At 33.7% G+C, this 14,861-nt stretch overlaps 1 protein-coding gene across 1 annotated transcript; it reads right to left on the bottom strand.

Moving 5' to 3' along the window:
* Positions 1 to 6,704: 6,704 nt before the first annotated feature.
* LOC112709468 (uncharacterized) lies at positions 6,705 to 9,049 on the bottom strand. Its single transcript, XM_025761349.1, has 4 exons — positions 8,963 to 9,049; positions 8,092 to 8,536; positions 7,495 to 7,974; positions 6,705 to 7,228 (listed from the first exon to the last, which is right to left on the bottom strand). The coding sequence occupies exons 1-4, from the start codon at positions 9,047 to 9,049 to the stop codon at positions 6,705 to 6,707; spliced, it is 1,536 nt and encodes a 511-aa protein (XP_025617134.1).
* Positions 9,050 to 14,861: the final 5,812 nt, after the last annotated feature.

Below are 14,861 nucleotides of genomic sequence, written 5' to 3'. Positions count from 1 at the left end.
GGTTCAGGAGGATGTAATTGAATTTGAACTTCAGGATCTTCAACACTAGTAACTCCAGAAAATTCTATTCAATTACACAACAAATATGTCAAAGCCAATGGGATAAAATAAAGAATAAAGAACGACAAAAAATAAATGAACCAATTCATTATATACCTGAATCAACCGCAGCATCTCCTTTATCAAGCTCAACCAAAATCTTAGTAGGCTTTAACCAATTTTGAGTACAAATTAAAGCCTCTACAGTGGTGGGACTCAAAGCACTACGATAAGGGTCAAGGAGACGACCTCCGGTGCTAAAAACTCAGACGCCACAGTAGAAACAGGAATGGCCAATATATCTCTAGCCATGCAAAATAGAACTGAATACCTTAGAGTCTTTCCTCTCCACCACCTCAATATATCAAATCCTCTAAAATCTTTCGCCACTTCATCTTCCAAATACCTATTCATCTCATTCTTCTTGAGGTCACTTAACTTTATCCTTTGTGTTTGTTTCCACTTGCTCATAGGGTTTTCAATCATAATGCTATCATTGTCACTCATGTCTAAACTAGGATTTGGTGTAGTATCGGAAGAAAAGCTAGTATCTGGAGTATCTTCAGGGAGGCGAGGATTCCATATGGTATATTGCTCAAACAATTTAGCAATAATATCCTTCAATTTTTTGAAGATCCTTGAAGACTTTTCACCTTCACCATACATCTTAGACAAAGTAAACTGAATATATTCCAACTTATAACGGGGATCAACGAACACAGCAATAAACACTGGATAATTTAGAGATGGTTTATTGACTTTGTCACTTGAAGTCAAAGGAGTAGAGGAGTAATGGTGATCAGAATCATCCCAATACTTTTAAGCCACTTCCAACATCATATAGGTAGAATTCCACCTAGTTGGCATATCAAGAATAATCATTTGATGACTAGTAATGTTTGCCTCAAGTACGCACCTCCTAAAGGTTGCTAATCTAGATGGAGAGGACTTCACAAACTTACAATAAGTTCTTATCCTAGCAATAGAAGAGCTTAAATCTTTTAAACCATCGCAAACAATTAAGTTCAAAATATGGGCAGCACATCTCAGATGGAAAAATTTCCTACCCAACATAGTACAACCATGCCATTCTCGCATAATTTTAACTAAAGTATTCACAGCAACAAAGTTGGCACTAGCATTATCTACATTTACAGTACAAAGCTTCCGAATACCCCAATCTTTCAGGCACTTCTCTAACGCTTTTCCTATGGTAGCACCAGTATGATCAGTAATCAAGTTAAAAGACAATATTTTCTTATTCAACGTCCATCCATCATCAATGTAATGAGTAGTTACACACATATAGTTCATGTTTTGAATAGACGTCCAAGTGTCTGTGGTTAGGGAAATCATCTGATGGTTCAACTCCAAAAGGGATTTAAGTTTGGTCTTTTTCTCTATATACAATTGCATACAATCTCTAGCAATTGTCTGGCAACTCGGGATTTTAAATTGAGGTTTCATCTCACCACAAAGCCCCTAAATCCAGTATTTTCTACAAACTTAAATGGGAGTTCATCAATTATTATCATCTTACAAAGTGAAAGCCTACACCGCTCCTGGTTAAAGTCTACTGCCTTTAATGTTGGTGGCTCATCTAAATTAGAATTTGTGAACACAAGGGTTTTTTTTCTATCAACATGATTATCATGGTTCTTCGCACAAGTTCCAATGTATTTTTTTTAGATTAGAGGTGCCATCCCTACGACTATGACATTGTAACCATTTCAAGCAATGTTTACATTGAGCTTTAGTTTCTTCCGCATTTTTTTTAAAGTGATCCCAAATAATAGAAGGGGCCTGTTAGCCTTTCATTTACCTGGATGGCCTGTCTGTGTCTCTGTCCCAGCAGTAGGAGCATCACTTGAGGCTATATTAGTCATTGATTCCCATCCCCTTGCTGACTTAGAAGGTGTCGATGCAGCAACATTTGGTGGAGTTGGAATGCTCCCTACCTCAGACCCACTTGTATTGTTTGTAAGTGCTTGCTTATCAGCCATTTCAAGCAACATAATCCTACAAGCAACATCTCACATAATTACATAAATCATATAAACATAAAATTGAACATCAGCATCTCACATAATTCATATAAACAATAACATGAGCAAAATTCTTTAAAAAACACAATAACAGTAAGGGTAATTACAACAAGTTACTATTGTGTATTGAAAAAAAAGTCAAAAAATTGAGTCCAAATACAAAATAGAGAAATAGAGCATTTCAATTCAGCAGGTTACTCGTGAAAATTACCTGAAGTTCTGAACGCGGCAAAGAGATTAGGGGTGAGAGATTGGGGGTTTTCAACCAGAGAATCCAAGCAGCTGCTACTAGCGCTGCTCTGGTTCTTGAGCATCAAGGTTTTTAAGGCCATGAAGTCTTCGATTTTATCCAAAACCAGATTCAAGATTCAACGCCATAACAGCATGCTCAAGGATCTGAACATCGTCGTCAATGTTGAGGAGGAAACCGACCAGCGCAGGCAGAAACGCATTTATTCTCGCAAGATACTTACGATTTTCCTCAGAATCTCACGCAAAACTAACGACATTAGGTGAACAGCAGAATGGGTGAGAGTCTGATAGATTGGGGGTCAACGGCAGAATAAGTGAGAGTCTGACAGATTGGGGGTGAACGGCGGGGTGAACGGTCTGAGAGATTGGGGGTGAATGGGTGAGATTGGGGTTTGGGGATTTAGGGTTTCACTTTGTTTCAGCGCCGTGAAGGAACAAGGAAGGGAAGGGTGAAGTGCAAAGTGAGATTAGGGTTAGGCTAGGTGGCTGTGAAACTAAGTAACTAACATATATATTTTTATTTATTTTTTAATTATTTTGTGCGGATCCGCGGATTGGATCATATCCGCAAATATCAGATCGGATGCGGATAAATACCGTGGATCTGCGTATACGATCCGATCCATGAACACCCCTACGAGCAAATGCCTTTTGAAACTTTTCAGCTACTTTTAGCATCATATAGGTAGAATTCCACCTAGTTGGCACATCAAGAATAATCATTTGACAACTAGTAATGTTTGCCTCAAGTGCGCACCTCCTAAAGGTTGCTAATCTAGATGGAGAGGACTTCACAAACTTACAAGAAGTTCTTATCCTAGCAATAGAAGAGCTTAAATCTTTTAAACCATCGCAAACAATTAAGTTCAAAATATGGGCAACACATCTCAAATGGACAAATTCCCACCCAACATAGTACAACCATTCCATTCTCGCATAATTTTAACCAAAGTATTCACAGTAACAAAGTTAGCACTAGCATTATCTACAGTTACAATACAAAGCTTCCGAATACCCCAATCTTTTAGGTACTTTTCTAATGCTTTTCCTATGGTAATACCAGTATGATCAGTAATCAAGTTAAAGGATAATATTTTCTTATTCAACGTCCATCCATCATCAATGTAATGAGTAGTTACACACATATAGTTCATGTTTTGAACAGACGTTCAAGTGTCAGTGGTTAGGAAAATCATCTGATGGTTGAACTCCAAAAGGGATTTAAGTTTGGTCTTTTCCTCTACATACAATTGCATACAATCTCTAGCAACTGTCTGGCAACTCGGGATTTTAAATTGAGGTTTCATCTCACCACAAAAGTCCTTAAATCCAGAATTTTCTACAAACTTAAATGGGAGTTCATCAATTATTATCATCTTACAAAGTGAAAGCCTACACTGCTATTGGTTAAAGTCTATTGCCTTCAATGTTGGTGGCTCATCTAAATTAGAATTTGTGAACACAAGGGTTTTTTTCTATTAACGTGATTATCCGGGTTCTTCGCACAAGTTCCAATGTGTTTTTTTATATTAGAGGTGCCATCCCTATGACTATGACATTGTAACCATTTCAAGCAATGTTTACATTGAGCTTTAGTTTCTTTAGCATTTTTTTAAAGTGATCCCAAACAATAAAAGGGGGCCTGTTAGCCTTTCGTTTACCTGGATGGCCTATCTGTGTCTATGTCCCAGCAGTAGGAGCATCACTTGAGGCTGGATTAGTCACTGATTCCCCTCTCCTTGCTGACTCAGAAGGTGTCGATGCAGCAATATTTGGTGGGGTAGGAATGCTCCCTACCTCAGATCCACTTGTATTGTTTGTAAATGCTTACTTATCAGCCATTTCAAGCAACACAATCCTACAAGCAATATCTCACATAATTACATAAATCATATAAACATAAAATAGAACACCAACATCTCACATAATTCAAATAAACAATAACATGAGCATAATTCTTTAAAAAACACAATAACAGTAAGGGTAATTACAACAGGTTACTATTGTGTATTGAAAAAAAAGTAAAAAAATCAACTCCAAATACAGAATAGAGAAAGAGAGCATTTCAATTCAGCGGGTTACTCATGAAAATTACCTAAAGTCCTGAACGCGGCGAAGAGATTAGGGGTGATAAATTGGGGATTTTCAACCAGAGAATCCAAGCAGCTGCTGCTAGTGCTGCTCTGGTTCTTGAGCATCAAGGTTTTTAAGGCGTCGCAATCTTCGATTTTATCCAAAACCGGATTCAAGATTCAACGCCATAACAGCATGCTCAAGGATCTGAACATCGCCATCAACGTTGAGGAGGAAACCGACCAGCAGAGGCAGGAACACTTCTATTCTCGAAAGATACTTGCGATTTTCTTCAGAATCTCGCTCAAAACTAACGACATTGGGTGAACAGCAGAATGGGTGAGAGTTTGAGAGATTGGGGGTGAACGGCAGAATATGTGAGAGTATGACAGATTGGGGTGAACAGCGGGGTGAATGGTCTGAGAGATTGGGGGTGAATGGGTGAGATTGGAGTCTAGGGATTTGGGGTTTCACTTTGTTTCAGCGCCGTGAAGGAACAAAGAAAGGAAGGGTGAAGTGCAAAGTGAGATTAGGGTTAGGTTAGGCGGCTTCAAAACTAAGTAACTAACATATATATATATATATATATATATATATATATATATATATATATATATATATATATATATATATATATTTTAATTATTTTGTACAGATCTGCGGATCCGCAGATCGGATATGCGGATACAGCACAGAAATCCGTGATCCATCTTAACAGGTGCGAATCAGATCGTATTCGCAAATATCGGATCAGATGCAGATAAATACCGCGGATCTGCGGATACAATCCGATCCATGAACACCCATAATAACAACGATTTTTTTATGTCCTCGGTCTTTTAATTATTTATTTTTATCTCTTTCTTATTTTTTGCATTACATGACTTAAGTATAGTCATTAATTAATTAATAATAAAAATTAGTGATAAATAAATGATATTGTTTCTTGAATAGGTTTTTTTTAAAAAAATAAAAAAATTAGGATACTTCTGATTTTAAGTTAAAACAAATGTGGAAATAATAACCTTTTGAATTAATAACTAGGAAAGGACCCGTGCTACGCACAGGAATAGATCAACAAAAGAAGCTGAAGAAGAAAACAATGTAGAGGAATGTGAATTATTTTACAGCATCAAATATAGCACTTTTTACTAAAATAGTTGCATGAAGCAACCAAAATATGATATACCATTCAAGTTACATTGTTAACAACTTCCCTAAATACAAACTACCCCTAGGCATGGAACCGTTGTTCTGAATTAGAACTCTAAGACATTTTTTTATTTCACTCTAGATAGAACAACATAGAGTTGGTTATGAATAAATATGGGTTTTGGTAAATACAACCCAACCACGCCTTATGGTCATTGCAAAATATACAATTAACAGAAACGGTCACCTTTAGAATCTAAAAGGCAAAGTGTCATTGTTTGGTATCATGTTCATGCGTGGAATAAGCACAACTCTACCTTCTTTGTCTCCAATCAATACAATGCACTCAATTACATGATTACCTAAACGACGTACCTGCAATCTGGTACCACTACACAAACCATTGGATTGGTCAATATTCTTTAGCAACATGACTGGTACACCTTTTTTCAAGCATATTTGTGATTAGGTAATCCTGAACAATTAATAGCGTTCAACACATTAGGTGAAAAGGTGTCTAACTGAGACTCCATGTTACCTTCTTCAACACACAAGAGTCAGAACTAAGATAAACCCTCTGACTTCCAGGTAAAAGACTCATTATACTGTTATTCACCTCGTTAAGAACTTCTAGAGTGGGAGCAAGAATCGATCATTCCTTGAAATAATCTGTGTTGGTCAGGTTATATATCAACATGGGATAGACAAACTGTATCAAATCTTCAAAACCAGTGTTAGTATCATTAGTGAGAATCTCATCCGGGATCAAAACTTCAGACTCACCATCTATAGAATCACCAGCCAGTCCATCTCCAATATCAATAAGCCAATTAGCAAAATCCATAATTTCGCAATTGTCTTGAGAACATGATGAAGAAGATAAACGCATATTCCTGCTTAGCTTTAGTACATTACAGTAATCTCATAGATATGATGAATTAATAGAAGATTCCATGATATCTTATCGTGATCCTATAGGTATGACTGGAAGGATCTGCCTAAAGTCACCACCTAGGACAACAACCTTTCCTCCAAATGGCATGTCAGGTTTGTAAGATTGCTCAAATCTAAGAATATCCTTCAATGAATTGTCTAAAGCCTCGTAATAGTGTTTGTTAAGCATCGGAGCTTCATCCCATATAATCAAATGGCTCTAGCAAGAAGCTTAGCAAGGGAAGAACCTTCTTTAATGTTACAAACCAAATCCTCATTTATGTTTAGTGGAATCTTGAATCTAGAATGAGCAGTGCGTCCATTAGGGAGTAATAGTGAAGCAATACCACTTGATGCAACATTTAGCACAATTTTGCCATTACACCTTAATGATGCAGATAATGTGCGATAAAGGAAAATCTTTCTAGTACCATCGTAACCGTAAACAAAGTAAAATCCACCAAGGTCCATGGAGACAACATTCAATATCTGATCATATGCATTCCTCTGTTCGTGAGTCATAGATTTCAAAGAATCCTTAAACTCTTCATGTAGTAATTCCCTATCAAAATTCATCTCATCCATTAAGAATCGATCATCAACACCATCAATGTTTTGCATATCGGGATACGACAATGTAGAGAATTCTCTAAGAGATCTTCCATTTGCTTGTAGTCTTTCCTCAATCTTAACCAATGTTAAACTCGATATCTGCTCATCTAATAATTCTAGCTCTAAGAACAACAAATAAAACAACTAAGTAATGGAAGTTACTTAAAATGAAATAAGAAATTCAAGAGCAAAAAAATAATTATACACTTTTTAGTGAGAGAAATATGACAACAACCTTCACAGTGGTGATTTCTTTTATGAATATATAGGATGTCTTCAGATAATTGCTGGTAACATGACTGCCAAACCAATTTAGGACAAGAAATGTTATTTAATAGAAGAAGAATAACAAAGAGGTCACGAATATAAGATCCTGATGCCTATGAACTTTCTTCCAATATAGCATTAACAAATTCCTTGTCATCTTGGAGAATTCCTAGTGCATAATATGCTTCCTTGAATGTATCATAGACAACGTCATGAACAATTCTAAGGTCAACAAAGCTCGTGCATCTTTTTTGTATGTTAAGCAAAAGTCTCAAGTAATAATCTTCACCATTTCCCTGCGGGACGTGAGTCAATCGACCAATAGAAAAGCCTTGCTTTCGTGGCACCCACATACAAACATCATCCTTCCATACAAACTTGTTAAGGAACTCACTATAAGTCAACGATCTGGAAAAAAGATATAAACTATTAGCAAGGAACCAAGCTAATAATTTTGTCAACTTACCATCTACACGATTGAGAACATCTTGAATATTGTCATTATCTCTAAAGATAACAGCATGCTCTTTAGGAAGGTGAAAGGGTAACCTAATAACTACAAGTTCCTTCATCTGAATATCATAACCAAATAGCCACCAAGCTGCCTCACATGATGATATATAACGGCAATCATAATAATTTTATATCTCATCCACAACCTGTCCAGTCAACGAGTCAGCAGAAAACTGATAGAAAGAAGCAGTTACTCAATCATTGCCCTTGTGCACATATTTAAATAGATACTTGATGGCAGAAGTTTGGCATGTATGCTCGACATTTATATGACAGCCATATGTCAACAACAAATACGGATTGTATGGAACAATAAAGGAATTATCATTGGTAACATTCCTCTTAGTTATCGTGCGACCATTGTCTGGTCTCTTGTACTTTGGAAATCTAGCTTCATCAATAACAGTATGTGACCAAAATTTCTTAGGAAAATATTTTGAACAATAACCATCTACCATGCACGGACTATTTTCGTTATGTCGACCACAAGGCCCATGAACCATGAATCTCTCTATGGCAGCATATAACCTTGGTGTACGGAGCCTATCAGATATCTTAGCAGAAATAAACCTTTCAATATCTGATGGAGACTTTGGCTTGTTTGTTGGATGCATGAATAACAATATGTGTGCATCGGGTAATCCCCTCTTCTAAAATTCAACAGTGCAAACATCTACAGAAATATGAAAAATATATTATAGATTCAAAAATCATGAATATTACCTAATGAATAACCAAAACATATAAAACACAAAATATACTTACATCCAACAATTTTGCCAAAAGGAATGCCACTTTTAAATTTGCTGATTAGATTATTAAGCTTGATTTTGAATATCCTTGAAACAACATCAGGATGATCTTGACGTGATAATCCTGTTCCACAAAGCAATCTCTTGACCTCATCTCATTCAGGGTTGCTAGTAATTGTTATAAAAAAAGTTAGGATATCCGGCATACTTACAAATAGCAAATGCATCCTTCTAATTATTAAACATATATCTTGGAACACCAGTAAAAGTGCTTGGCAGAATAATACACTGGCCAGTTGCAACAACATCAGCTTCTCCACTTACCAGAAACTCATGAAGGACTTTATACCTTTCAACTCTTAACTTTGGTTGGTTAAATCTTATAAAGTTCAATCGTTCGGCCTCAACCATCGTATATGCATCCACCAAGAATTGTTGAAATAGTCAACCAGAATGCAACAAAATATGATAATCGGGAAACTGCATTTGTAGCCGATATGAAAAAAACTCCCTTATGCTGATAGTTTTTCTCTTCTTCGAACCATCAGTATTATATTGATAGGAAGTTTCAATTCCAATTCTGTATCCGTCTTCCGCAGATGGAAATAGTAAAGGATACTGCAATGCAAGGTACTGCGGGTGAAGAACATCAATTCTTTTAAGTTGGCTAGAGCGTGACTCAATTATTATATCCCTATCCAATCAGGACTCGTCAATATCACTGATGACTATTATCGCAACCTCGGATGCAGTTGGCAGATTATAACGACTACCATCAGTATCTTTTCTCCTAATCAACTTTATTTTTATGTTAGGGGAATTGCATTCTTTAAATCGTTCTTAAGCATATCGAAATGTACTGGCCAAGGGAGATTGTGGAGATCAAGCATACTCTTTAGCTCAGCAACAATGACCCTTTCAAGACCATTGCAGAATCAGATTACATGTTTAAAAAATTTTGCAACAAAGATAAAACATTAACAACAAACCAAAACAAAAATGTTTGTGGCATAAACCTCCAACTTTTAATTTAAAATAAAATGAAAAAGCAAACTTACCGAACAGCATTAATTCGATTTTCTACTTCATTATTTGAATGATAAATATATAACTGTGCAAACTTTAGGCTATTATTCGCTGAAGGGAGTAAACTCCCGACGCAATGGTAATTCTGACCACTTAATAAGAATGTAGGTGGTGCAGTTCCATTATTTATGTTGTTGTTTATTCTACCAGCCATAGATGTGAACGAAAATATAGAGTTAAATAATCGAATGTTCTTCTTAAAGTATCGCGACATGTCATCATCCTTAAAGTGAAAATCTTGTAAAATCTCAAGTGCTAACTTTAGAACAGGTAATTCAACCTTTTCATTCATACAACAGAGACCAAAATACGGTGTAGCATGGCCATTAGTTCTACTAAGCCTCTCTTTATCCCATATGTTGGAATTGCAAAATACACATGCATAAATATGATTACCAGCATTCTAGTATTCTACATCGACATAGAATAGAAATTTCACAAAAAAATACAAATTAATACAAAAAAATGTAATAAGTGCCACGCATAACTGTTAAAAAATTTTAAGGGTTAAGCTTCATACGTTCCTCATGCACGACAATAACATCATGCTCAAAATGTTGGTAAAAATGGTTTGTCAAATAGATAGGTAGATAGATTAAATTATATAAGAACGAAATTAAATTGAAATATATAATACAATAATAAATGCCACTAATGAAACCACCACTTACTATTGACATCTATCTTTTCTGATTCTATGGCAAAATCCTCATCTAAGACAATATCATCATAACCATCAATTACTGCATATAAAAAAAGAATTTTCACTAATATGTAAAATGTCCAAAAAGAAATACCATATAAGTAAATAAAAAAATAAAGAAAAACAATGTATGACCTTCATATTCTTCACCCTTAGAATATTCTTGAATAGAAGAAATATCTACTGAATTAGATGACGAATGATGAATGTTTAATTGAGATTCATTAAACATGTTGCATATACTACGCGCAACAGAGTTCAAAGTTTCTGTCGAGGGGTTCAACGGACGCTTGTTCCTAATAAATTAAAGCATGAATAGAAATATGAATCATAAATCAATAGTGTTGTGAATGAAATGTAACAAAAAAAAACAAATTTAAATTTAGAGGAAGATTTAAAACAACATATCTCTGAAACTGGACCGCTGCTAGATGGATTTGAAATAAGCTTCGTCTTTTATCTATCATTAGAAACAATAATCTGGTCCAACATAGTATTCTCCTTTTCATGAATTCGAACACCAAATCTCTTGTTCGATAGATAAATTTGTTGAGCTAGAAAAATGTATACATGTGGAAAGGTAATAAAAATTAAATTCATAAAAAACTTGATCTAAAATAAAATGAGACCTTAATTAAAAACTACTTAAATGAAATTTTAAAGAGGTTGACTATTAGATATATCAGATAATGGTGTTCTATAGTATTGATCAGAAATCGCAAGACTATGAGATGTTGTTGCATTCTGAAAATTTGAACTTGATGCATTGGCACATATATTACTCATTTGTAGAATGTTTTCATTTTGGGATATCATAGATCCATTTCTATTAACAGAAGGTCTCTTGAATGGTAACATGCCTCTATCTGAAACTTCTACACATTAAAAAATAGCATTCGATGGATATATTATTTGGACAATATATAAAATATCAAAATTATTATGCAGTTTTGTGATACATTTCATACGATGTAGATTATATGACCTTGAAATACCACATTTGAACTCCTCTTCTGCCTTCTTATAAAAATTTTATTTGTCCTTGCAAGCTTTTGTGATATCTGGTAATCTCCTTCTTCCATTCCTAATGATATTAAATGTAGATTTATGCATGAAGAAGTAAATTAACACAAATAACTCTTATGAATTATAAATTTAACTAGCTTCAACATTATATATCAATATAGTTGGGAAAGTTAAGCATGAAGATAACTAAAGAAGATAAAATGAAAATCTTAAAATCAACAACAATCATAAGAAATGTGAATAAAAGAAAATATACATGTTATTGGACTATAGAGCTAAAAAAAGAGATATCTAGTGTATCATTTTATTAAAATAAGAAGTAAAATAACACCAATATGAGGACGTTGCATCGGCCTAAGCAACAGAGTATTTGCTAATGAAGTGAAACTAAATAAGAGCACATAAAACTCTTTTTTCTCATGGCTATGCTTTACAAATAAATATTTTTTAATATTATTGTTAGTATTCTTTGTTAAATTTTGATTTTTTTTATCAATTTTTATTTATTTATCTTGTTAATAGTATGAATATTTTTTTAGAGTCCTTTTTTATGTCCACTGATGTATATTATTGTATTATTTTAATAGAATTTTTAGTATTCATTATTCATATAATTTTTTAATCATTTTTATTAATACATATTTTTTATAGAACTTTATTTTTTATTTGACTTTGTATATTTTTTTCTGTGTTCTTAAATTAGTATATATTTTATTTACTATTGTTAATAATATAGTTTTGAATGATATAAATTTATGTCTTTTAAATAATTTGTCTAAACGTAATTTTGAATAATGTAATTCAAACAACATTCATTTTATTATAATCTATTTTGATACAAAATTATCAAATATAAATCACGTTAACACCAACACACTTTTTATCAAAATAAAGTTTGTAAACTTAATTTTATACAAACTCTCATTTGCAAACTTTAATCCAAACACACACCTAATCATTAGTGCATAGAAATAAAAAAGCATAGTCATGATGGCTTCGTTAATACAGAAACATAAATGTGATTAACCCAGTGCTTAGAGTATTGGAATTAACTTTAAATACAAATTGAATAAATTATTATTAAAAAGGAGTAGTAAGATATATAGGAATATTAAAGCTATGCAGTTGCAAAGTATGACACAGTAAAAATGGTAGCAGTTATTTATTACTTAAATACAACAAAAATAAGGAATTATATTAGGAACCGAAAACAAATTAAGGTGTGGTTTCATAAAAAAATATTTAAGAAAGACACAGCTTTATTAACTAAATTAAGACAACAAATTATCAAAGAAAATCTGCAACTGAAACATTTTTTAATTAAATACTATTATTTTTGGACAAGCTGGACTTGATGATTCAAAACTAAACTAATCATAAAAAATATAAATTACACAATCTTAACTCATAAAATACTGAAGATGAGCATAAATACTAAACTGGTGGTTTCATAAGTTGAGATAGATAGCTGTCGTATATTACAACAAAATAAAGCAATATTTAGATATTAAGGTACCATGAACATCTTAGCATGGTACTTGCAATATCTAATCAAAATAAAAAAATTGTATATGATTAAACCACTTGCCATAAACTAAATACAGCAAGCCATACATAAATACAACAGACCTATCTAGGAATTAAATAAAAGACTTAATGCTCATTACTAATTTAATTTTTTAAAATCTCTGTATAAATTACTCTCTCATCCCCTGGTGATACAATGAACATAAGGCTCCGTTTGGTTGATGTATTTGATGAGACATAGACATAGAGACACAGACATTAAAGACATGGACATAAAATATTTGTGTCTATGTATTGTGTTTGGCAAAAATAAGAAACAAGACACATATATTTAAAAAAGACTGAATTACCCTTCATTCAACCACAAGTTTTACCACTATTACAATACACCTATTATCCCAAACAATGCATGCCATCACCATTAAATTTTTATTTCTTCTAATAATTTTTTATTTCTTCTAATACCATCTTAAATTATCATTTAAATATTAAATATATAATTATTCTTGAAAAAAAATAGAAAATTAAAGTTCAGAATTTATCAAAGATTAATCAAAATTTAAATAAATAAAAAAATTAAATGTACAAATTTTTTTTTTGAAAAAAATAGAAAAGTAAATTTAGTTGTAGAATCTAAAAGAGAAAGAGAAAAAAAAGATTTGGAAAAATAAGAAGACAAATTTTAAAAACTCAATAAGGGTAAAAGAGTAAAAAATTAGTGTCTCACAAGTTGTGTCTCAGTGTCTCACCAAATTGGAGGTACACAAATTTAGTGTCTCCGTGTCCATCCGTGTCCTCCCGTGTCCTTCGAAAATCTGTGTCTCACCAAACCAAACAGCAGACATGTGTCACCGTGTACCACTGTGTCTATGTCTCAATGTCTATGTCTCAGTAACCAAACGCTACCTAACTTCACTACCTATACTAGGTAAGTTGTTCCTAACGAATGCACGCCAAGCCCTTGTCATTAAAACTTCATAATAAGCCTTCTCCTTAAACCATGTTAGCACCATATTGTAAGCATATCCATCCTTCCAAAGTAAACGTACATAATCAAATTGAGAAGGAAATGCGTTCTTTGCAAAATCAAAAGGTAAAGCATGATGAAAAGAATATTACATGTTAACCAAACAACTTGTTTAGTGAGATAAAAAAATATTGATTTACAAAATGCATGCAAACTTACCAGTGAGGCAGAACGGATATCGTTGACATCAAGTACAGCAACAAATTGTACAAAGAACGACTGGGATTACTGGGGATTTAGGAGAAACTCAAAAAATGTAAGGCGGTTCAATGCAGCATGAGATATAGGATGGTTAGAGAGATAAACAACCTGATCATTAGATCATTAGAATCTTTGGAAAAAATCATAAATTTGATTGGAATCAAAGACTCAATAGAATGAGCTGGATCATTGGTATAGAGTGGAGTGAACTCAAAAGCTTGCTTCATAGTGCTACTAATGTTACTTGAATGATTTGGATCATGCATATAATGTGTGTTCTCCTCCAATACATTATCCTTAAAGGGAGTTGGCACTTGAGAAGAACTACCATCCTTGTTAGATTTTTTTTCTCTTGTGAGCAGTGGTGTACGAAATTGTGATCATCAATGGCGCCATCAACATGGTGCGCACAATTGCAATCTCAACTCTTTATCACAACTTCGCACAACTAACCAGCAAGTGCACTGGGTCGTCCAAGTAATAAACCTTACGCGAGTAAGGGTTGATCCCACGGAGATTGTTGGTATGAAGCAAGCTATGGTCATCTTGTAAATCTCAGTCAGGCAGATTCAAATGGTTATGAATGATTTATGAATAAAGCATAAAATAAAGATAGAGATACTTATGTAATTCATTGGTGAGAATTTCAGATA

This window comes from Arachis hypogaea, chromosome 9 (genome assembly GCF_003086295.3).
Source record: "Arachis hypogaea cultivar Tifrunner chromosome 9, arahy.Tifrunner.gnm2.J5K5, whole genome shotgun sequence".
Lineage (NCBI taxonomy): Eukaryota > Viridiplantae > Streptophyta > Magnoliopsida > Fabales > Fabaceae > Arachis > Arachis hypogaea.
Note: the sequence above shows the minus strand (reverse complement) of the source record. Positions and strands in the feature narration are given on the sequence as shown.